This window comes from Macrobrachium rosenbergii, chromosome 10 (assembly GCF_040412425.1).
Source record: "Macrobrachium rosenbergii isolate ZJJX-2024 chromosome 10, ASM4041242v1, whole genome shotgun sequence".
NCBI classification, from domain to species: domain Eukaryota; kingdom Metazoa; phylum Arthropoda; class Malacostraca; order Decapoda; family Palaemonidae; genus Macrobrachium; species Macrobrachium rosenbergii.
In genome coordinates this window covers 27,702,183-27,726,241 of record NC_089750.1, presented here as the reverse complement: position 1 = coordinate 27,726,241, position 24,059 = coordinate 27,702,183, and the positions used below count along the sequence as shown (strand labels likewise).

The following is a 24,059-nucleotide window of genomic DNA, read 5'->3' as shown; positions in this document are numbered from 1 at the left end:
GATTAACTAGTTGATTACTTATCAGCTCAAGTTGGGCCACGGGGATTCTTTTTTAGGAATCGATCATGTACCAAAAGACGAAAGCGTTGTCCTCCTTTCCATTACCAGTATAGGCCAGTTGCTCTGGTGCCGACTGCATTTCTTTTCTAAAGCAATGGGTTCTTTTGATGAAATACGTGAGATGATGCATCTACTGTATATCCGAATTTTCTTGGCACCGTAATGTTCCAGGTGTATCCAATAAATCTTTAATTTTGTTTAACAGAGATAGTTATTTGAGCTAAGATCTTCGTACTTCTTAAATTGCTGCATCTCTGAAGTGCTGATCGTCTCTAATCTGTTTGTAGAAATCCTCCTTTAATGCCACTCTCTTTTTGTGTAGGTTTGACAAATTATTTAGGCGCCTGTCTCTTCATCTGTTCCTTTCATCTCAAAATAATGAATGTTTCAACTTGGGAATATACTTATTAGGTTCATTGATAATTAGTTTTTTTTTCATGTTTAACTCCTTTTTATCAAACTAATTAAAAGATGAGGAATGGGGAAATTTTGTACTTATCGTTGCGTTATTAAGCTTCCATACCATGCCTTACCGGAGGCCTTTATATGTTTATATGTGTTAGACACGTTGAAAATTCGATCTGCTTCTCAGTTTTAGAATTCAGGACGCCTGTCATACCATGGAAAGCTTTTGAACTTGTTCTGTTATCTTTGGTATAGTTTCGTTTGGAGCTTTAAATATGCGCATTTAAGAACATTTTCTTGTCAACCCCGGTTTTCCTATATATGCGCACTGTGACGAAAATATTTTAGACAGACATACATATTATCAATACCGAACATAATTATAAAAATTTCTTGTATGGCAACTAATCTTATGTTGATAAGTATCTATAGTTTAGGTTCATCTTGTATGATCAGAACTAATTTTGAGTTACTTTGAATTTTATTAGCATGACTGCTAATAAAATTGCTTCACTGTTTAATTATTGTTGGCAATTAACAGTTATGCTTTTTAATCATATTGACATATCCTCATTGTTATTTTGATTGTAAGTAGTCATCAGCCTACCTTATGTTTTTTTTCCCGTCGGTTAGAATCATATAGTTTAAGTCATCTTCTCTGATAAACTTTTGTCAAATCTTATCATCATTAATGAAGTACATTTATACTCATCAGTGCCTTGTTAGCTTTCATATAGACAAAAAACTACAATGCTGTACCTGCATGTTCCCTGTCATAACATCATTAGTCTCGTAACCCTTCTGAAATAAGTGGGCAATTTATATTTAACAATCATCATTGCTAATAAGCCCATGTCATCTTTCTAATAAATATGTTAGCTGGTTGACCTTCATCGTCCCTTGAATATTCATGATAATGATTACCTTCGTATTCTCTGCTATGGTCACAGTTATCTATGAACAATGTTTTTCTTTAATCAGTTAACCCTCATCTCTTTAATAGTCGTGGTAACTATTAACCCTTATTATTTCATCTTTAATAACTCGATTATCGATTAACCTTCTCACTTTGTTTGACAATCATCATTACCCTTTTAACTCCCACATTCATCCCTCGGTGGTGGTCCGGTGGCGGTTGACTAACACTGGTTTCTTCTTCTTGGGATTCTCATTACAGCGCTCTTGGCAGGCACTCTCAGGACCTTCCAGCGACATGCGTGTGACGGCACCGCTCTCACACTTCATTGCCCAAACAACACGACCATCGATGTCCTCTACGCCCGATACGGACGCCCACGACAGGACACCACCGAAAGCGGAGGCAGCAACAATTACGGATCGCTTGCGACCGATCCCTGCCCTCCTCTCGCTGTTCATATATCCCCCGACCCGAAAGTCGCCTGCGAGTACTCGGAGAACGTTAATGTAAGTATGGTCGTTTCAACATCATTTTAGCAGCAGTTTTTTTTTATCAGTTATACTTCAACATTGTAATATAGCAGCGACATTCAAAAGGATATACAGTGCATGTGTTGTATTAGTTGAAAGTAAAAAGCTTCGTTGACATTAGGGTTTTATTGGGTATACCAAAATGTATATAACTGTTTTACAAAAAATACTATGCCCTTACTTTTGTTCATTAGTTTTATATATGCACATCTAATTGCTTTTCAAGTGTTTGCGTTTATAAAGCCTCAGTAACCAACTCTCTTAGATTAGTAGTCATTTATTCGGTTTTTCAGTTGAAAACTCCAAATCTCCCTAAAAAGCTGATATATCAAGACTTTTCGTCGGACTTTAGCACCGTCGTGTACTCAAGAAGTCTTTTCTTCAAAAGACTAATGTAGATCAAAACAATAAGTTCGTTCTCCTTTTACTCAAATGTATCGTAGTATCGAGTTTTTGCTACGTGGTGTATAAATATATTTATGTTTTAAGATGATGGTCTATAACAATACGGACATAAGCACGAATGAACAACGTAGATGGAAGGAGATAATAGTGAGAAGTTTCTACTAAATTATGTGATAGTACGGAATTGATGGCTGTAATGGTAAGAAGAGTAGTGTTTGATTATCAGGCGGTCTAAGCAAAAGCGAAAAGGCGATATAAGTTTTGGTTAGAGAGGAAGATTTGAAAATCCAGCGGTAAATGTAATTAGAAAAAGTGTGTTTGATAATAAGACACTGAGAACTCTGTGTCAGGCAATGGATGAAGGTGAGCCAGAGTTAAGGACATTGAAGTGGACAGGGATATGCAAAATTTAATGATTGGGCAATAGAATCAACAAGGAGTGTTTGTGGATATCAGAGGGTAGGAAGACGGAGTAAAAGCAGTTAGCGGCGGGATGAGGGAATGAGAGACAGATGTAAATGGGGGCGGGGTGGGGGGGGAGGATTACAGGTAAATTATTAGATGAGCAGTCAAATGACGGTAGAGCAAATCTTGCACATAATACAATAGAATAGATAAGATATTCGAGAACAAAGTGAAGAAGAAAAAGATTTAAAGTACGGGGGCGGGGGGAACTGAGCAGGTACTTTAGATTGAAAAAGTTGTTTCTGGGGGAATACTGTGTAATATGAAAAGAAAAGTTCACTACCGTATGGGTCTTAGAGTAAAAGATCCAAATGAAGAGATATCGGAGAGGGTGCAGTTTTTTGGTTAATGGATTGAGTACTTTGGAGAATTATTGAATGTTGGGGTTACATGAGAGGCAGATTTGAATCATGCAGGAGGGGACAAGGGATTACTATAAATTTGATCAATCTTGTGTAAGTAGCTGTTGAGGCCTTATGGAGGGTAAATAAGAGGTTGAAAAACGGAAGGCTCGAGCAGTTGACCACAAGTGATATGCAGTGTACGGTGATGAATGTGTGAAGAGTGGCTGTACGTAGTGTGAAGGTGATTAAGAGGCTTGTAAGTTATTTCTAGATGAGGAAAAGGTTTCAGAGGAATAAGGAAGGGGAATCAGTGTTCATTTGTGAAAATGTTAGAAGTATGAGTTAATGTTGCACATCATTACTTGATATATTGGCCAGAGTAACCACTTTGACCGGTATAGTAAGTATTGATTTGGTTTGAGATATAAAGACAAGCGGATTGTTAGGGGCAGATGGGGAAGAGTGGCTGTTGATCAAGTGTTTATCATGGAACAGTGATGTAAAGTATTTGATATTATTGGGAAAAGGCTGTATTTGGTGAACACAGACTTAGAAAAAACTATAACAGAATTAAGAGTGCGACATCATGGAAGGTGCACGAAGTTGTTCTGAGCGTGAAATTGTTTGTAAGGAAAGCGAAGTGTGTCAGAATATAATGAGTAGAAGAGATGATCGGTTGAAGACCTGTAGACAGAGGTGACTGGTTTGGTTTGGAAGTTGAGTGGAGTGATAGTAGAAGTTAAAGGAAGAACGTTAGATATTTGCGTATGGTGGTGTTGATTGGGGATAGTGATGGCAACTGCCAACAGATAGTGGTTTTTAATAGCAGAAAGTTGAAAGTAAATGTGAGCAAGAGTAAGTTTGTGTAGGAAAGTAGAAACTAGGAAGATAGACACAGTAGAAGCTAGGAAGGTAGACTAAGAAATGTTAATGTAAGCAATAGAATAATAGATACATAGAGATGGGTATTTTGGGAGTAAATATAACGGTGATGGTAGGATGACGAAGACGGTAATCATCGAATGGGGAAGCAAGGAAAGTATCAGGGATAGTGACTGAATAGGAGTGTCCCTGGAAGCCATAGTTAGGGTATTGGAGGGGTTGCTGACCAAACTCCTTATGGAAGTGAAATGTGGATATTGAAAGCAAATGAAACAAAATTGTTGAAGCCACGAGGTGAGTTGATGATTTGTTCAAGAAGTATATAATGGAGTGAGAAGGATAAGGGGCAAAAATGTGTTTATGTACCGAGGTGGTAAAGAGGTTAGCATAAGGGAAAAGATTTACTAGTTTTTTGGAGTGATATGGTCGAGTGGAGAGATAGGGGATGACAGTTTAATGTAAAGTGTATAAAATTCGGAAGCGTTTGAAAGGAGGAGATGAAGACCTAGAAAGTGATAGATAGAAGGAGTGGAAGATAATGAAAAAGAAGTGCCGTAATATCCACAAAGTGAGTGGGTATACATCAGATTGAGGTGAATGCCACAGTGTATCTAGTTGAGGTGCCTTATGTCTGAGTGTATGAAGTGGCTAAAGTGTGGAGGTATTCTGCATAGAGGTTCCTCATTTAACATGAATGTGGCCGTGCCTGTTGTCATTTTTTTTTATCTCTCAAGGGAACTTTGAAAGGAAAAGTGCCATAATGAAGAAAAATTTTGTGTATATATGTCTATATATGTGTGTGTGTAGACTGTGTAAAGAATGATTTGCAAGAAATGTCCTATAAATAAAATAAATTCACTATTTTTGAGCCTCGAGAAACAGTGAAATGAGACACGGATGGGTAAGATCTACCGTGGATATTATTCTACATTTTTCATGCTCACTGAGAAAGTCTGTTGTAGCCTTAACTTCAGGTGAGGTTTTTTTTTCATCTAGAAGATGCAAGGAAGCTAACAAATGCATCTTTAAAGGCTACCAACAGCCAGATTTATGTATCATTAAGCTCTCTCCTTAGCAGGCAGAGAATTACCCAGGTCTAAAGAAACTTTCGTCAGCAATATTGACATTATTCTTTGTGATTGATTGAAACATTACTTTTCCTGTTACTGAGAAGTAATACTCCTATGATGATCTACCGTTTACCGTGTGTATGTTTGTAAGCCCGAGTAGTAGAATAAATCTTAAAGTATGGACGCTCCCTAATTTAGCTCCTCATATATTTCTTACAAGCCTACATGTTGTACATTACACTCTTATTGTCCCCTTGAATTAATAGTAACTCAAAAAACATTTCATCTTTTAAAGCTATTACATCTAGACACAGTGGATAGTTCTAAAACATCAATTTTACATGAATAATCTGTTACATTCATAAGTAGTGCATTGCTCATTCGTCTTGTTCTTACAGGATATTTGTTGTTCTAACCTATATATAATAGTATGCCTGGTGGCTTATGCAAAATATCTTAAAAATCACAAAAATTAATTTTATAAACCATATCACAGTTACTTGGTGGGTGATTGACGATCATAAATTTTTTTAGAGTCTACATATGAATATGTACTCAACATCAAAGACCTTTAAAATGCTGGAAATATTTTTAGAAATCATTTATTTTTAGATACCAGTCGAGGAGCGCTGGATAGCAAAATTTACATGGTGTCCTTGTTTTTGTAAAATTCAGCTTACATTTTGGGCTGACAATTTATATACCTTAAGACACATGAAAGAGAGAATTACCCGTTTATTGTGATCACTGTTGCTTGAGTAATAATTATACATAATACAGATCCATGATTCTTTATGAATTTATTACGCTTAAGCCTGAAGTCTTTCATAATCATGACACCTAGGATTAGCAAACTTGATTTTTCCCTTTCTACTTTGAATTTTAGTTGAAAGATATTCGCATCAACGTCTGAAAGGGTGAATACAAAATATCGTCCATATACCTTAAACATATCAACCTTATGTTGGTAATTCTAGGAAAGTATTTTTAATCCGAAAACACCATAGATTGGCTGGTTAATTGGAGTGATAATCATCCACTCATGGCCATCTCAAATGTATTTGAATTGTATATTGTTCTGACACTGGTGATGAAACTCAACAAACATAATGCTTAAGACGGCAACAACACAGCTAAAAGAAATTATATAATTATTAGTGTTTGACTTTTTTCTGTTGCTGCTAAGGAGAAACCGTAAGGATGACGTAAACGTGACTGTAAGCAGTCTTTAAAGTCGTCTTTGTTATTTACATTCCTTGTATCTTCGGTATGATAACAAGACTGCCTGCATATGTATAACCTTCTGTTGTTGGAATGTTTGAGAAAATGGAATACAGTTCACGAAAGATTTTGTAACTGCCGCGTCTTTCGGGGATCAAAATAATTAGCACACATGACGATACATACAGTACATACATAATATATATATATATATATATATATATATATATATATATATATATATATATATATATATATATGTATGTATGTATGTATGTATGTATGTATGTATGTATGTATATAATCGCCTCCAGTGACCCACTCCAATTTCGAGTTATTGGCTTAACTTCCAGTGTATGTGAATATCGTGATTTGTTCAAAGGGAAAAATAAGAAAAAAGATAGCTTCATATTTTATTTATTAATTCAAATAATCCACGTTGTAGATGATAATTATCCTAAATCAGTAATCAAGTTTGTACAATATCATATCCATACGCAAGCATTACACGGATCCATGTTAGCATACTGGGTTATAAACACAATAAAATTTAGGTTTCTATCCATAACTAGCTTTGTCTTTGATTCCATGATTCCAGCTTTAAGGAAAGCCACCTTGATCATTTTTGCCGCCGTGTTGATACTGTGAAAAAGGGTAACGTGTGTGAAATAGGTAATACATCATTTCAGTATGCAGTGGGCACTAGTAACGAGTAATGAGCTATTAACAGATAATGATAACCTTAATGAAGAAGATTGCTTCGTACTTCTCAGTCGAAGAAGAAGCTAAATTTCATTGAAGAATGAAGGAGCATAATCATCATGTGTCGGTCATTATCCAACAGCTCTTCAACTGTTATTACCCCCTGGTGGGTGAAAGAGGATGAGATTTTACCGCTTACACATTAATTTATTTATTATGTATTGATACGAAAGACTTTTACCTATAAAAATGTCACCTCACGCGTCAACTTCACCTCCTCTGTCATGCTTTTCGGGAATACCACAAGTATTGTATCTACTGACAGTGACAGAATTATTCATCGTGACGTTAGAGATTAAAATACATGGATACTAAAGAATTAAAATCCGCTGGAAGGAAAACATTAGCGTACATCTTGCAGTCTTGTCTTTCGACAAACTAGGAAATATAAAATACTCTACAGTATGTTTTTTTTTTATATATAGAAAAGACACCTACCGATAATATACATTTTGATACTTACGGTGTCCCCATATTTGGTTTTGTAAAAGAAATAATTTAAAACTTATGAATTCAGAAAACAGGGACAGCCAGATTTATCATATAAAAGTGGTGTGCACGTGTCATTCTTTATCCAAATTGGTTGCCCTATATTATTTTTCTTATTTAAAACGAAGACGGTGCTCCAAATGAAGTTTGGAGAGAATGCATACTCACATACAGAGAATGTTTACAGTTTGCGAATAGTCACGTCTCATCACGATGGAGAAAACAAAAGAACGTGCCTTTACACGTATATAAAGACTGAAAAGAAACTCGGTGAGTATTGACAGCTAATGATAATGACCGATACACGATGATGATAGTCTTCGTTCGTCAACTCAAATTTAGACTCTTCCTCGATTGGAAGACAGGAAGCAGTCTTCTTGATTAAGATTACCATCATTAGTTAATACTTTAATTTAGTGCTCCTCTATACTATCTGCTGTATAGTGAAATGATGCGTGTACCTAATTCACATATGTGGTGACAAACAGAAAAATTTAGACCTTCATTCACGCTGGAATCATGGAATTCATGAATTATTGAACGGTATTCAAATCTACAGTAGAAGCTAATTATGGACAGATACCAAAATTTGTTCTTTATACCCAGTATGCTAATATCCGAGTAATTATCATGTGCAACGTCAGTTACTGTATTTGGTTGATAAATAAAGAGAGTATGAAGATTTTTTTCCCACTAAGGGTTAAACTAGCAACGGCCAGACGTATCATTGATAGCTTGAAATTGGATGAAGGTTGGAAATTGGAGTGAAGGTGGGGGAAGCCACTGGCGACAGTTTGGAGGAGGCGACTCTGCTCCATTTTATGTGTTTATATATATTTATATATATATATATATATATATATATATATATATATATATATATATATATATATATTTATATATATATATATATATATATTTATATATATATATATATATATATATATATATATATATATATATATATATATATATATGTGTGTGTGTGTGTGTGTGTGTGTGTGTTTGTCAGTCAATCCCAGTCAAGAAAAGACCAAGGCGAACTTGCATGTTTTCCAGCATATATTTTCAGATATAATAATCAAAATATCTGTACATAGTGTAGTTTTGTACTTTGAGCACCCGCTTGAATGTTCTAATCTCGATTAAATAATTGCCTCGATTTTGTGGGCCTGCGCCATAACCACAGACTATAAAAAGGTTTTAAGGAATTATTTTTTAAAGGTACGATTAAAGCAATTGACAAAGCAAAATTGCAATGGGGCGCAGATGCACTTGGAGTATATTGTGCAAATAGTTGCACATTTAATAATCCTGATAAGTACCAGTTTGGATGAAATTTGAATACTGATATTTCCTTGCAATCACACTTTTCGTAAAATCATTTCATGTAATGCTTGGGTAAGAAGATGGGCTCTTTTAAGTCTCGTCCAAGTATTTTAATTTCTTAGGAAGTACGTGTATTATCGGTAACGCCTGTTTGTGCTTCAGTGAAGTACTTTGATCAAGAGGCAGTGGCTAAAGGTGTTTTTGTATTGCATACAGTAATTTCTTTTTATACCCTGCTCGGCTAACGTGTGTTTCAAACCATTATATGTCTAGTTATTACCTAATGAGAGAAGTTAATGCCATTTGCTGGATCATTTGTTTTGTTTTTGTGAACATCTTGTGGTTTAAAATATGTGCAGTCGTTTGCTTTTGGAAACTTGGAGAGCAACAAGATTACCCTGTTGTTAATTGGAGATGGATTCACAAGCCATAAAATGCTTTGCCAAGTTGTTGTTTGCAGCAAAGTGTCTGTATGCACTTATTGACACAGGTCAAATTTCACATGTACACTACTTAGATATATTTGAGGTATCAATTTCTTGCTGCTCGCTCGTTAATATTGTTTGAGCCCTGTCTTGAAATTACCAACCTGTCGTTTGAGACCTCTAACATTGACAGAACTAAATGTTCTAGAGCTACCTATATGTATTACATGTTAACAGTATGCTATGAGAAAATATACCTTCTATTAAGCAGTTATTATTTTTCAGTACAAAACACTGCAGAAGGTAGTTGAGAAGTGTCATCATAAAAACCAGTGCAAGATTCAGGTGGCGCCTGAAACCTTTAGCGACGAAGACCCTTGTCCCAACACCCGAAAATACATTGAGGTCGCTTACAAATGCCGTCCAGGTAAGCTACCTGAGAAAATGCTTGTAATCAATCTTTGGTTATATTCGTATCCGTAAACTTGAAAAGTTGAACTTCAGTGTTCTCACCTTTGGGATTTCATCAAAAATGTTGTTTATGCTTCTCTAAATTTTGTGGATTTTTCGGTCCCATTCATTTACTTTTCTTAGAACTGATTGACTTTCTCTTTTGTTTAAAGAAAAAATTCAGTATGAGTCATTTTGGTGAATTATATGTCGATTAGAAATCGCTTGTTTTGTGAAATGAAAACTACTTTTCCCCCATATACTCATAAATAGGCTTGAAATTTTACAGACCAAATGATTATAGGTGGATACAAATATATAATCAAGATGGATTTTTTTGGTGAAATAATATATCATCTTTTCCAGAGACCTTCATCAATAAGGTCGTATGTGAGAATGGCGAAATCATGTTGAAATGTGACAAGAACTCTCGTTTGGCCATATACAGCGTTCTCTTTGGCCGAAGTAAATCTGGATCTTTCATGTGTCCTCAGCCAGAGGGTGTGCCTGAAGAAGGTACGAAAACTTGAGTGGTTTAAGATTATTTATGCCTTCTGAGGAACGGCGTTTGTTCACTTTAGTCACAGTTTCAGTGAATTTTAATGTTATACAATGTTATATATTTAGCCTTAACAATATTGATAATAGGCAAAAAATTATTGTTTCTTAAGACATTTAGACAAGCTTCTGATTAAAAAGTACCATGCGATTGTAATCGTAGGTAAAAGCATGCTGATAGCTACTTTTCCTATCTAGGGAAATTTGGAATTTGGCGTAAAATTTTATGGCAAAAAATGCATAGTGCTTATTTAAGTTTTGGTAATATGTGCAAATGGTAAAATTTAAATATGTTGTTTTCAGATTGTCAGGCAAGTTTTGCAACTGAACGAGTAATGACCAGGTGTCATGGGCATCGTCAGTGTCATCTTTATGCAGATGCAAATCAGTTAGGCAAGCCTTCTTGCTCCACTAATTCCAGAAAGTATATGAAAACTGTTTACACCTGTGGTAAGTACTTTTGTGACAAGGATTTTTCAGTTGTTTAAAGTTACAATAACTGGCATTTTTTCCTAAAAATGGAATAAATGTTCATCATTGTACAAAATGCTTAAGAGTATTGGGCAAACTTAAATGCTATTAGTAAAGGATTTTTATTTGTTGGAAACAAAAAACCTTCCTCAGAGATCGATTCCCAAGGTAGTTGGATGGTTGTCGCCTCCCCTAACCCCCAAGAAATATTTGCTTAGTTGCAGCGTCCGTGCCTTGATTTTTTTTTCTTTTTTTTTTTTGCTCCATTTTTTCACATATGGACAATCTATTCTGTGGGAGCCTGTTTAGTAAAATAATGTCTTGTTTTGCTTGTTCTTCATAAATGCATGCAAGTTTTCAGTGATAGTAATATGAATAGAGTGAAATTACACTACTTTCCTCGTCATGATATGCAATAAAAGTAGTCTCTCTATTATCTGGATTAATACAGTGAAGGCCCTGCTGCTTATCGTACATATCTGGATACCATGAAAAACCACTCTACAGATGTAAAACAGCAACTTCAGAAAGTCATAGAGTGTTCCCTATAGGGTCCACATAAGTCTTTTGGCTATTGCAGTGAACATTGTTCTTGAAGACTCTAGAAGCTTTTTAGTAGGAGGAGCCTAGCATAAAATCCAGCCCTGGCTGTCCCGAGATTTTTCTTGTAAGGGTCCCAAATTGCTGGGTAGCCAAGTCTAATGGGAGATTTTCTGGGCTCGACCTGTGTCACCCGGTGAAATATCCTTTTAGCACATATTTCTAGGTATAAGTATTGCTAAATATACCAGAGAAAAAGCTAAACACAATGCTAGGGTTACGACCCCCGGATCGAACGCCATTATATGGTGTCGGTATACACAAAGGGTGAGTGGTGCCACTGCCACAGGCCTCCGCCCTATAGAGCTCTCCAATCTCAAAACCCCAAAAAGTGAGGAGCCGTTACATACCTCACCCTCTTCTCCCAGCCAACCACCACCTCAGCCGCCATCTTGTAAACATTCCAATTTAGCACGCTTCCAGACAACACCGTGTTTTTTCCTTGGTGCTGTGTTTCTTTGGATTTTGACTAATTCATCATGTCATCTCTTCCTGAATTCCCAACTAAGTTGAGTACCATCTCCTTTTGGTTTTTTCTTACAGAGGCATCTTATTTGACCTTTAATATATTGTTTACCAGGTAAATAACGCTACGCAGCCGGACGTGGCTGCGTCGGCCTCTGCCATGCTGGACCCTCAGTCTTTGCATGTTTTTAGCATAAAGTTGCTGCTAGTTTTTATCCATACTCCTTCAATTAGAGTTTTATATAGAAATCACCATTTCGTTGGTAGGAGGTTGGGAGCCCGTATCATGACTGATCTAGGCTAGAGATGGAGGTTTTTCCCCCTCCCCTTTTCTGATCATAATTTCTCCCTTTTCCCTGGTCCCCTTCCTCTACCAGCGAGTTGGTACATTCTCCATGATGGTACTGTTATGCTCATGATCATTTCTGATGTGTACGATGTTGGATGACATGTATATTCTTGGATTAGTTTTATGTGTGATTCGACGTCAGGGTCGGCCATCTTGGGTATCCCCCGCTTTCCGTATATCGGTGGTTGTTTGGCCTTCTCTGCCGCTGAGTCTTTTATGTATTTATAGTATATAATTCTATGTATATATATGTTTTTTATATTTCACACATCGTCTGGTTAACTATTTTATCTTAGTACTCTTGAAGTCAGGCAGTTTTATTCGATTAGGTATTTTCTAGCCTAGCCTACTCGGCCGTACCGTAATCGGTTTCGGAGAGTTAGGCTGGACAGGATAGGCTCTTTTACACGATGCTTATGCTTCCTAGCTCTCCTGACCAGGCCGTTTTGAGGTTTTGGAGGGAGATGTTAGGTTGTTGAGGGAGTTCCTCGTTCTCTCTTGGCCCACCTGACCATGCTGTCACGTTTTTGGAAGGTGAGGTTAGGCTAGTGAGGTAGTTGCCCTCCCCCCCCCCCCTCTTTAGCCCACCTGACCAGGCCGTGAGGTTAGAATAGTGAAGGGTCTCCTCAATTCATAGTCTTCCACCTGACCAGACTGTCGGTTTTGGAGGGTGTGGCTAGCTTTGTGTGGTTCGCCCCCTCCCCTGTTGCGCCTATTCTGGCCCTCCTGTCCAAGCCAAAAAGCTTTGGTTTTGGAGGTTGGACTGGGATCGAAGGTTGCACAGATCATTTTGTGTATGTAGCCTAGTCCTTCTTTACCTGATCAGTTAGCTTTTGGCGAGTGACCTACCCTACGTGAGGGATGCTGATCGCTTACGTTCGGAACCCAGTGGGGAGTTTTCTTTCGGCTTCCCCTTACCGGCCGGTGTTTCGTTTGTTCGCTTTCCACAGTGTTAGCTGGAGCATCGAACACAGTCCCAGGGATGCTATCATGACTTTCGCTATGTTCAGTCTCCGCCAGGTTAGTCAGATCTCTCGTTGTTATCGTACACGTTACCACGCCGGTAGGTATGGTATTCGGTTAGTTGGCGTTTTCCACTATCTGGTTCCCGCCCTGCGCTTTGAGAGTTGAGCCATATGCGAAGACTCCTCTCCGCCTCTTCCGCCGTTACCATAATGTGTGACATAACGAGATTTCCGTGGCAAATCAGGGCAGAGTACCATAACACCAGCGTATCTTAGAGTACTTATGTTTACATAATTAGTAGTTGACCATTCTGTAGCATAACTTATATCTATTTCTGCTGCCGGATTCTTTTCCGGCGGTGTTTTATCATATGATAAGCATGGTTAAGGTATCCTATTACCGCCGGACCTACTCCGGCGGGCCTTAACTCGACGTTACTCATGTATCGTGTATTAATTCTATACTGCCGGATTTAATTCTGGTGGGGTTTTGCCTGATGATAAGCATGTTCCATCACCCTTAATTTAGGTTAAGGTATCCTATTACCGCCGGACCTACTCCGGCGGGCCTTAACTCGACGTTACTCATGTATCGTCTTTCCGCTTACAGATGGTACGCTGTCAGGAGCCTGGGTGCACAGTGGTTCTCCAACAACCCTGTGGCCATGAGGTGTGCCATTCACACTCCGGCTGCTCGGTTCGCGTTGGAGACTTGGTCGTCTGGCACCTGGACGGCTGTCAGATTTGCTACGCTCTGTACGAGCTAGTGGTTGATGAGTCGGTAAGCTGTAGAGACCGCTAACCTTTAGCCTCCTTTTGCCTTTAATGTCTTATATTGACATATACGGCAGTTGGAGAATATTTTCAGTAAATCCTTCCCTTTCTTTCAGTCTGACCGTATTATCCGTGACTCTTCGCTGTCGACCCTGAAGGTCTGGGTCGGCGGGTTTGGGAGGAATGTTGCGTCGGGCAAGTCGTGACGTCCTGTCAGAGGAGATATGCAATCTCCTCTACCCCGAGCCCGGATCTCAGCTGCTGTGCCAGCAGAAGTAGCCGCCCCTATAATTGAACGGATCCGGGAGGAGACGCAACCCTCCCAAGAAGACAACCTGTGCGGAGAGGTGGCGGAAGAGGTGGCGGCCATCAATATCCACCTCGAACCAATGAGCGTCGATCCAGACCACCAGGTAGAAGGTAAGGTGGTAAGTGAGGCAGGGGGAGAGAGTGTTGGTAGTCCCCTTTTTGGTTCTCCTTCTTCCTCTTCTTCTTCCTTTCAAGGGTTTCATAAATCAGCTATCCTTGAGGACAGGTCGAGGTCTGTTGTCCCCAAGGTGAAATCCTTGAAAAAGAAGGACTTACCTAAGTCCTCTAGACCTCAAAGGTCTAATCCATCAGCTCCCTCAAGGTCATCACTGGCTCTTAATCCAGTGGCGTCCACTAGTAAGGCTACTCCCCCGCCCAAGGGGTCGAGATCCAGGACGTCTAAGGCTAATCCCCCACAGCCTATCTTTGACCCTGAGGCCTTTGCGGAACTTCTGATGCAGAAGTTAGATAAGAAGGTTGAGGCCAGGATTCAAGACCTTTCCTCCCAGCTCGCTTCGAGCTTACAGACCTCTGGTCAGTCTGTGCAGTCATTGGCATAGAGGATGCAGACCCAGGAAAGCTTGCTCTCCGGGTTTATGCGCTCCGGAGTAGCAGGGCAATCTTACGTTGTTCCGGATGCCTCCAGACTGCCCCCCTTTGATAAGGGAAACCCGTGGCGGCTGGCTCTTCATGCTCCTCTACACAATGATACCCTGACCATTGAGGGCTTGGGAACTCGTCGGTTGGAGGAACTGGAGTTCTTTCCACCCGACCTGGTGCCTCCCTACCCAGGCTATGCCAGGCTTACTGAGGAAGCCTGGATCAGATCAGACAAGGTCCCAAGGAGACAGTTATCTTCCCCAGGGACCAAGCCTGGATCAGACAGACAAGGTCCCGAAGGAGACAGTTATCTTCCCAGGGACCAAGCCCAATGATGATGCGCTCACACTGAATGGGAGTGCGAAAATACCAAGCTTACCCCCTTTAAGGGGACTTTCACGATGTTCTCGGTAGGTGACTCCATCCCTACCCCCTGCACGACTAAGATCGCAGTGCTGACTAGTCAGGCGGGAATCGAGGGTAAGCCGCTGCCTCAACTCCGGGAGACAGATCCCACCTCTCTCGTCTTCCCCGGAGATTCGGAATTTTGGTCGGGAGCTCTGGCCACGTTCACGGTGGGCAAACTCGACCCCGAGTGCGCCTCCACTCTCTTTAGTGAACAGCTTCCCAAGATTCCGGAGGCCCTTCTGAAGGCGGAGTTCGAGGCTAGATGCAGGTTGAGTCGCTCCCTGCATTCCATTACTATTATGGAGGTGACGGCGGTAACTTACGCTGAAGAACCTCTGTTCCAGGTCCTGACCAAATCCCTGTTAGCGGCATTCCAAGCGGACCTGTATGACTTTGTAGTGGCGAGACTAAACTGCCGGAAACACATCTTTGCGGACGCCACTATCAGACACGAGCCCAATAGACTCATGAAGAGTTCTATCTGGGGTCCTAACATCTTCCCGGAGGATGAGGTCAACAATGTTCTGGCGGAGGCAACCAGAGCGAATCAGAGCCTTCGCTCCCACTGGGGTCTTCCCTTTAAAAGGAAGGCCACCGAGTCCGCCGGACCTCAAGCCAGGGATAGGAAAAGGTTCAGGAGGTACAGAAAACCTCAGACCCAAACTGTGCTTCAAGCTGTACCGGTCTCTCAGATCAGACAGCCTTCAACTTCCAAAGCCCAGCTTCAGCAACAGTTTGTTCTGATGCAGCCGGCTCAGCAAACCCTTGCTCCGCCAACCTTCGTGGCGTCCCCGGCTTTCAACGCTTCATTTGAAAGCCAAGGGGCGTTTTGAGGCTTTAACAGGCATGCGAGGGGAAGCAGAGCCAGAGCTGCCTTCAGAGGTAGGTCTGCATTACGACCTCTTTCACGGGGAAGAGGAGGTAGAGGAAGTAAGCCCTCTTCCGCTCAATGAGTCTCCTCAGGTGGGCGGGAGGTTACATTTCTTCCGGGACCGTTGGACCTTCAGTCCGTGGGCCCACGGCATAGTTTCAAAGGGTCTGGGATGGAGCTGGAGCAGAGGGCCTCCTCCGCCAGTCAGGTTCCATCAGTCTCCATCCAAAGCCCTTCTGGACTTTGTAAAAGACCTTCTCCAAAAGAGGGCAATAAAGAGAGTGAGACACCTGAAATTTCAAGGCCGGCTGTTCAGTGTTCCAAGAAAGACTCAATCCAGCAAAGAGTAATTCTAGACTTGTCTCGTCTCAATTTATACATTCAATGCGACAAGTTTTGCATGCTTACAATCTCGCAGGTGCTGACCCTACTTCCCCTTGGGGCCGTCACCACCTCTAAAGATCTTTCAGACGCTTATTATCACGTCCCGATTGCGAGAAACTTCTCTCCTTACCTAGGATTCAGACTAGGGAAACAAGCATACTCGTTCAGAGTCATGCCATTCGGGCTCAACATAGCGCCCAGAATTTTCACCAAACTGGCAGAAACAGTAGTCCAACAACTACGGGCCCAAGGGATTATGTTAGCCGCATACCTGGACGATTGGATAATTTGGGCATCCAACGCCAAGGAATGTCGGAAAGCAACATCCATAGTGATCAGCTTCCTGGAATCCTTAGGTTTTCAAATAAACAGGGAGAAATCCCGCCTAGTTCCGGAGGCTCAGTTTCAGTGGTTAGGAATCCAATGGGATCTGGACACACACAAACTGTCACTTCCGCCAGCCAAAAGGAGGGAAATAGCCAAAGCTACCAGGCAGTTCCTCAAAAACAAAAAAGCCTCTCGTCGTACCCAGAAAAGAGTCCTGGGTTCTCTTCAGTTCACGTCAGTAACAGATTTGCTGCTGAAAGCCAAACTGAAGGATATAAACAGAGTATGGCGGAGACGAGCCAACAGCAGATACAGAGACAAAATGTCTCTAATTCCGCCGGTGTTGAGGAAGAGGCTTCGACCATGGTCAACAGTCAAGAGTTTGTCAAGGTCAGTGCCTCTCCAATTTCCCCCTCCATCATTAGTGATCCATACGGATGCTTCCTTGAGCGGGTGGGAAGGATATTCCCAACACAAGAAAGTTCAAGGAACATGGTCAACTATGTTCTGCCAGTTCCATATCAACATTCTAGAAGCAATGGCAGTATTTCTAACTCTAAAGAAACTACGTCCAACCAGGCAGATTCATATCAGACTGGTACTGGACAGTGCAGTAGTTGTGCATTGCATAAACAGAGGGGGCTCCAAGTTGAGCCGGATCAATCAGGTAATGATCGCAATTTTCTCTCTGGCAAGGAAACATCGTTGGCACCTGTCAGCTACTCATCTGGCAGGTGTCCGGAATGTCATTGGAGATTCACTGTCCAGGACAACTCCGCTGGAGTTGGAATGGTCATTGGACAAAGCATCATTCGAGTGGATTTGTCTTCAGGTACCAGGTCTCCAGGTGGACCTGTTTGCCACAGAGAGCAACCACAAGCTTCCGTGTCACATTGCTCCCAATCTAGACCCTCTAGCTCACTCCACAGATGCGATGTCAATAGACTGGAACAGGTGGCAAAGGATCTATCTGTTTCCACCAATAAACCTATTGATGAAAGTTTTACACAAACTCAGATCATTCAAAGGTCAAGTAGCACTTGTGGCACCCAACTGGCCGAAGAGCAATTGGTTTCCTCTTCTTCTAGAGTTGAAACTCCGGTGCATACAAATCCCCAGTCCAAGGTTGACACAAATAGTACAAACTCAGACTGTGTCAGCTTCCTCAAGAATTCTGAATGCCCTAGCTTTATGGACTTCATGAAGTTTGCAGCTCAGAAAGACGCTAACATTGAACCTATTAATACACTGTTCATAGAATCAGACAAGAGGAATCTACCCTCAGACAATATGACTCAGCAGTTAAAAAAGTTAGCATTATTTCTGAGGGAATCTGAAGCTCAGGAAATGACCACAAACCTTGCAATCTCTTTCTTCAGATCATTATTTGCGAAAGGACTGGCCTCTAGTACTATTACTACAGCAAAATCTGCTTTAAGAAAATATTTTTTTACATGGCTTCAATATTAACCTTACAGACTCATATTTTTCGTCAATTCCTAAAGCATGCGCTGTCTTAGACCAGCAACCCGTCCCCACACGGTTTCCTGGTTCTTAAATGACGTACTTAAATTAGCATCAGACACTGATAATGAACTGTGTTCATACTCGAGTCTGTTAAGGAAAACGTTATTTTTAATTAGCCTAGCCTCAGGTGCCAGAATTTCTGAACTGTCTGCTCTCTCTAGAGAACCGAACCATGTTGATTTCCTCCCGTCAGGAGGTTCTGTTGTCTCCGGATCTCAAGTTTCTAGCTAAGAATTAAGATCCACAAAATAGATGGTCCCCTTGGAAGGTTATCTCCCTTCCACAGGATCTGTCCTTATGCCCAGTTAACACTTTAAAAGCTTATTTAAATAGAACTTCTAATATAATGTCTGGCCCTCTTTTTGTTAGAGAAAATGGAGGAACCATTTCTTTAAAGGCCATCAGGCAACAAATATTGTATTTCATAAAGCAAGCAAACCCGGATTCAGTACCTAGGGTACATGATATTCGAGCAGTGGCCACCTCCACTAATTATTTCCATAATATGAATTTGATGACCTTAAAAAGTATACGGGCTGGAAATCACCAACAGTGGCTGCAGGAAGTGTTGTTCCTCCTGCCCTAGACTAGCTTACGTAACCTTAGTTTATCCTGTCCTTTATTCCTCTCTCGCCTGCCTGCCTCGTTTTCACGCCATGCCTTCTACCTTTAGGTCAGGCCTGCTTCACAGCCTGACTCCTGACCGTTTTGCATATTTTGTTGTACCCCTTTTTTGTTAGCCTTAAGTGTCTTGGTGTAATTAATTTTGTCTGTGTGCCCTATATTGTTAATCATGTTTTATTATTAATGCTTTGGGTTATTAAAACACAGTAATTTTCTTATAGTTTTATTTAGCTCCAGTAAGGTAATTCTTAGAGGGCTCCACCAAGCTTTTGTATGGCTGATTCTCTGTTATAATTTCACCGGGTGACACAGGTCGAGCCCAGAAAGGGATTTTGACAAAGGAAAATCTATTTCTGGGGAAGACCTGTGTCACCCGGTGACCCAATCCTGTATTTCCTCCCAGTGGCATACCAAGCTTGGGGGTGCTAACTTGGGATGTTTACAAGATGGCGGCTGAGGTGGTGGTTGGCTGGGAGAAGAGGGTGAGGTATGTAACGGCTCCTCACTTTTCGGGGTTTTGAGATTGGAGAGCTCTATAGGGCGGAGGCCTGTGGCAGTGGCACCACTCACCCTTTGTGTATACCGACACCACATAATGGCGTTCGATCCGGGGGTCGTAACCCTGGCATTGTGTTTAGCTTTTTCTCTGGTATATTTAGCAATACTTATACCTAGAAATATGTGCTAAAAGGATATTTCACCGGGTGACACAGGTCTTCCCCCAGAAATAGATTTTTCCTTTGTCAAAATCCCTTTTCTCCTCCCATAAGGGACGACGAGTGTTGCCCATTCCTTTGTAGCACTGTCAGATACTGGGATGGTGGAGACAATTGGCTTTATTTGTGCCATAAACTTAATTTCCCAGTCACCATGAAATTCTGAATTTCCTTCTTCACATGACTGATTGTGTAAAAAGTGAAGATATAGAAGGCTGATACCTTCCAGAGAGGTTATTGGTTCTGTAAAATTTTTGTTGCATTATATTTTCCATTAAACTGGAGAAAGGTTGCTTCTGTGGCTTTCACTGCTATATTATTAGGCAGGATGCTCATCTCCTTCAATGTTTTCCGATTTCCAATTAAAGGAGGGACCTTTCAGTATTAGGAAAGGCTGTACTGTCCCGAAATTCTATATGCTCAATCTCAATCAGTCTTCCTTTAATTAATGAGGTATTTTCTATCAGGTGACAGGATGCACATTAAGGTCTCACCAAGGGTTATCAGTATCATTCTCAGGGGCAGATATTGGTGTCCATACTAAAGTCAGACCAAAATGTCAAGGCATCTCTGGCATGGTGTTTAAAGATCTGCCCTGTTGCCAGTTTTACAAAACAACAACATTACACAAACCCTGAGGCTATAATTATAAGATTATAGGGGTTGTTTTTCATTTCCAGGTACAATATTTTAATCTCCGTCCTATTCCACCCTGCTTAGGATTTGTCTCCAGTCCATTTTTTCTCCACAACCTATGAACGATAACATATTTTTCTTATTTTTTACAAAGATTTACAGTTCTATGTATAGCCCATTTATAAATATTAAACATTTTTGTCTTGATAATTAATGTTAATGAGGGCAGGAGAGATATCTTGATTACTTTGTAAAATGGTGATGTGGCATATGATGTTTTTGTTCTTCCAACAAAGAGAGAGAGAGAGAAAGCTGTTTGTATACGATTGTTTATTTTCTCAGTCGTCCAACTTACTCTATGTTATGCTTTATTTCATATTTCCTTGCTTACCAATTTATTCTTTACCTATGATATTAAGAAATCAAGATATTTGTAGAAAGGGGAAATGCCTCCAAACACTGTGACCACTGAAAGTGCCCCCTGGAGACAGTCTTAAGCTGCTTATTCGTGGGTTTAAATGCACATGGAGCTATTTGAAATATTGGCAACAGCGCCAAAATGAGATGCCATGTTGATAGAAAATCTGATTCTGTTTCTTGTTATTGCATAAAAAAACTTTATCAGTCATGAACCTATGTAATTGACTTAGAATTCTGCATAACGAAAAAGATGATATTTGATATCTGTAATGGGAGAAATGGTGTTATCTCTTTGTTGTTGTTATAGACTTGGCAGATATGCAGAGATTAAACACATGGAGAGGACCCAAACAGCCCCACCCGAGAGCTCATTTCATTTTGGTTTTAGTATACATTCTGATTTGAGGTTTTATTGTCCGACCTGGTCTTAATATTATTACCAGTTGGAGTTCTGGGAGTGAATAGGCTGTCTCTTATTATCCATTCTTATTTCAGTGGGGATCTAGATAACTGGTTCAATTTCTTTTTGGGCTTGGATTTTTATTGTCCTGTTCTCATGACCAAAGATGTTTGGTGAGAAAACCTATCTCTTCCCGGGCAGACTTTGCAGCCTCTCTATCCTCTAGTTTAAAGGGTGAGAAATTTTTACATATCACACCCAATTCCATATTCAGGACAGACCTGAATTCCTCTTGGGAATCATGGATAGCATCTGATATGCTGATGCTCAGTAGCAAGGTCATCTTTGATGCTGTTCATGACATCCCCCCAGAATTCTGTAATTACTGCAAGCAGAATGTTCTCATCAGGGAAGCCTGCATGAACTGATGAGCCGAGGCAATTGTAGCACCACTGCCTGGCAGTATAGAAAAGTACAGCAAGTTGAATTTCCTATCAGGGAACTACATGAACTGATGAGCCACGGCAGTCATATCACCACTGCCTGGCAGTTTATAAAATACAGCAAGTGGAATTTTCTTATTAGGGAAGCCTGCATGAACTGATTAAACCAAGGCAGTTGTATCACCACTGCCTGGCAGTATAGAAGTCCAGGATAAATCACTACCCCCTAGAACACCCTTTCCCAAACCTGGGGTGGCGACCCCCAGTGGGGTCGCCAAGCACTCACAAGTCTCACAACATCAAAAAGGTAAGCACTTTCTACAATTGAGCCACGAAGGACAAACTTACCTGTGAAATCCAGCCCCATGGCTCCCATTAAAATCAGTTATCAGTTGGTTAGAAACAGTTTTATCTTTAGTTTGCCTTTGTGGAATGTAACACAAATTTTTCTGATGAAAATGTTCATATAAAAGTGAATTAAATTTAATCATGTTCATTCTGACTCTTCTTTTTTCAGCCTTACAGCACCTATTACAAGAAAATTATATTTGTTCTTTGCTTTTACAGCCTACAGTCAGCAACATAGTAACATGCAACACACATTATATAGGTACTGTATATACACTACATAAAACCAGTGGGGTCGTGGTTATGGCTGGAGTAGCATGATTCGAGTTTCCTGTAAAAAGGTTGGGAACCACTGCCCTAGAAGGTACAGACACTTCAGATGGGGTTGGGTGGTTCCCATCAGGGTCCCGTCAATTCATGGCTGCTGCATGGAAAAGGCAAGATTCTCATCTGAAGTATCTCTCTCAAATGAATCAGAAGACTGTTCCCTAGATCTTCCAGATTCAGAAGGGAAATTTCAGTGGCTATATCCACTTCATGTTGGGTATCAGTGACCTCTCTCCCAAGGAAAGACTCTTGTCTCCATCAGAGGAGTTGAAGTGGTAGTTCCTAGAATCCAGTGTTTTTGGAGTATTGACCCAAATATAGATTCTGCTCAGAGAAGGATGGAAACACTGCCATGGTTCAGCCAGAACAATGTACAGTAGTCTCCTTCTTCCTTACTCCTATTGAAACTTATAAGTTATAGAGACAGCTTAAAAATGAGCTCTTTCATCATTTAAACTTGCTGCCAGGAGCATGTTGCATATTTCACACGTCCAGCAACCAACTAAATTCTCTTTTATTCCTTCAGGGGCTGGCTCATGGCAGGTAGTTATGAGCCATTTTCACAGGCTAAAAGCAGGCTGAGCAATTCACTGTGGTGCAGTTAATGTGTAGGTCCTGCATAATAGTAGCCCATTAGTGATACAAGGAACTAGATAAACTCTCGTTTCCCAGTCTGTTTAATAAAAACTACCTAGTGTTAGCTACCTATATCACTGTATAGGCAGCAAACACTTCAAGCTAACACAGGCCTAGATGGCCACAAGTACGTGTCAATAGCATGATGTAAGGTGATATGATCAGTGGGGCATAGCCACAAAATAGTGGTACAGTAATGTATTAAAATATTAATTCACAATTATGAAAATAACATTGCCTTAAAGGATTTACTAACAAATTCTTCTTAACTCAATTAAGACACAGCTAAATGGATATCCATACAATATATTTCTACATATTTCATAACCTTTCATTACCTGGTCTGTTCCCAAGCACCAAGTAAAGGTTACGTAGCCTATAGGCTAAGTTAGTTGGTACATAATTAAAATCAATAATTATTGGAATTATTGTACCAAAAATATATAAAATCAGTATCTCTAAGATTTTAAATTGTTTGGCAAAGCTCACCATTATGAAAAAGTACTTTTGTATTCCCTTAGGAAAAGGATAATCTTCACGGCAATTTTCTCAACACCTGTGACGGGTGGAGTAATACCCGTTGGAAATAAATCCATATGAATGTATTTCTTTTAACACTTTAAAAGAACCCTGTTGAATACGGTTTCGGAGCAAAACCTGGGGATTAGTGAACTCTTGGACGGACCAGAATGCAATGTGGAAGATGACCAACATACGGTGTTGTTACATCTGTGCGAATGGAACATATAGTTGAGAGTCGAGGCAGTCGCTATAGGACAGCATATAGAGCCCTCCTGTCCTGAGTCCTTTATATTCTATCACTGCGTCAACAAGCACTGTTCTAGCCAAGACCAACTATAAGAGAATTCTTTGTAATTGGATGGTCTGTCTTATGGAGCCCTGGGGGAACCATGAGAGTGTAACTCATTTGAAGACAAACTGCGGCTACGGTACAAAAACATGTAATGCTTCCAGATTTGGATTCCATATACTTAACATCTTGGCTCTCTGAGAAAGGTCCAGTATGCCTGACTGAATGCAATGTAGTACTACACAGAATTTGGTATACTGTAGACTAAAAATTGTTAAGGTTCAAAGCAGTGATGGCACATTCTTTTAAAGATACTACTGCGCTGTATTTTCTT

The 24,059-nt window shown here is 40.3% G+C and overlaps 1 protein-coding gene across 2 annotated transcripts in view; it reads left to right on the top strand.

The window, feature by feature from the left end:
- LOC136842573 (protein eva-1 homolog C) overlaps positions 1-24,059 on the top strand; it is a 379,454-nt gene that overhangs the window by 285,716 nt on the left and 69,679 nt on the right. For both annotated transcript variants that reach the window (XM_067110082.1, XM_067110083.1), the window contains exons 3-6: positions 1,643-1,890; positions 9,592-9,733; positions 10,123-10,272; positions 10,618-10,764. In XM_067110082.1, coding sequence (XP_066966183.1) covers positions 1,643-1,890; positions 9,592-9,733; positions 10,123-10,272; positions 10,618-10,764 — 687 coding nt within the window. The remainder of the gene's footprint in view (positions 1-1,642; positions 1,891-9,591; positions 9,734-10,122; positions 10,273-10,617; positions 10,765-24,059) is intronic.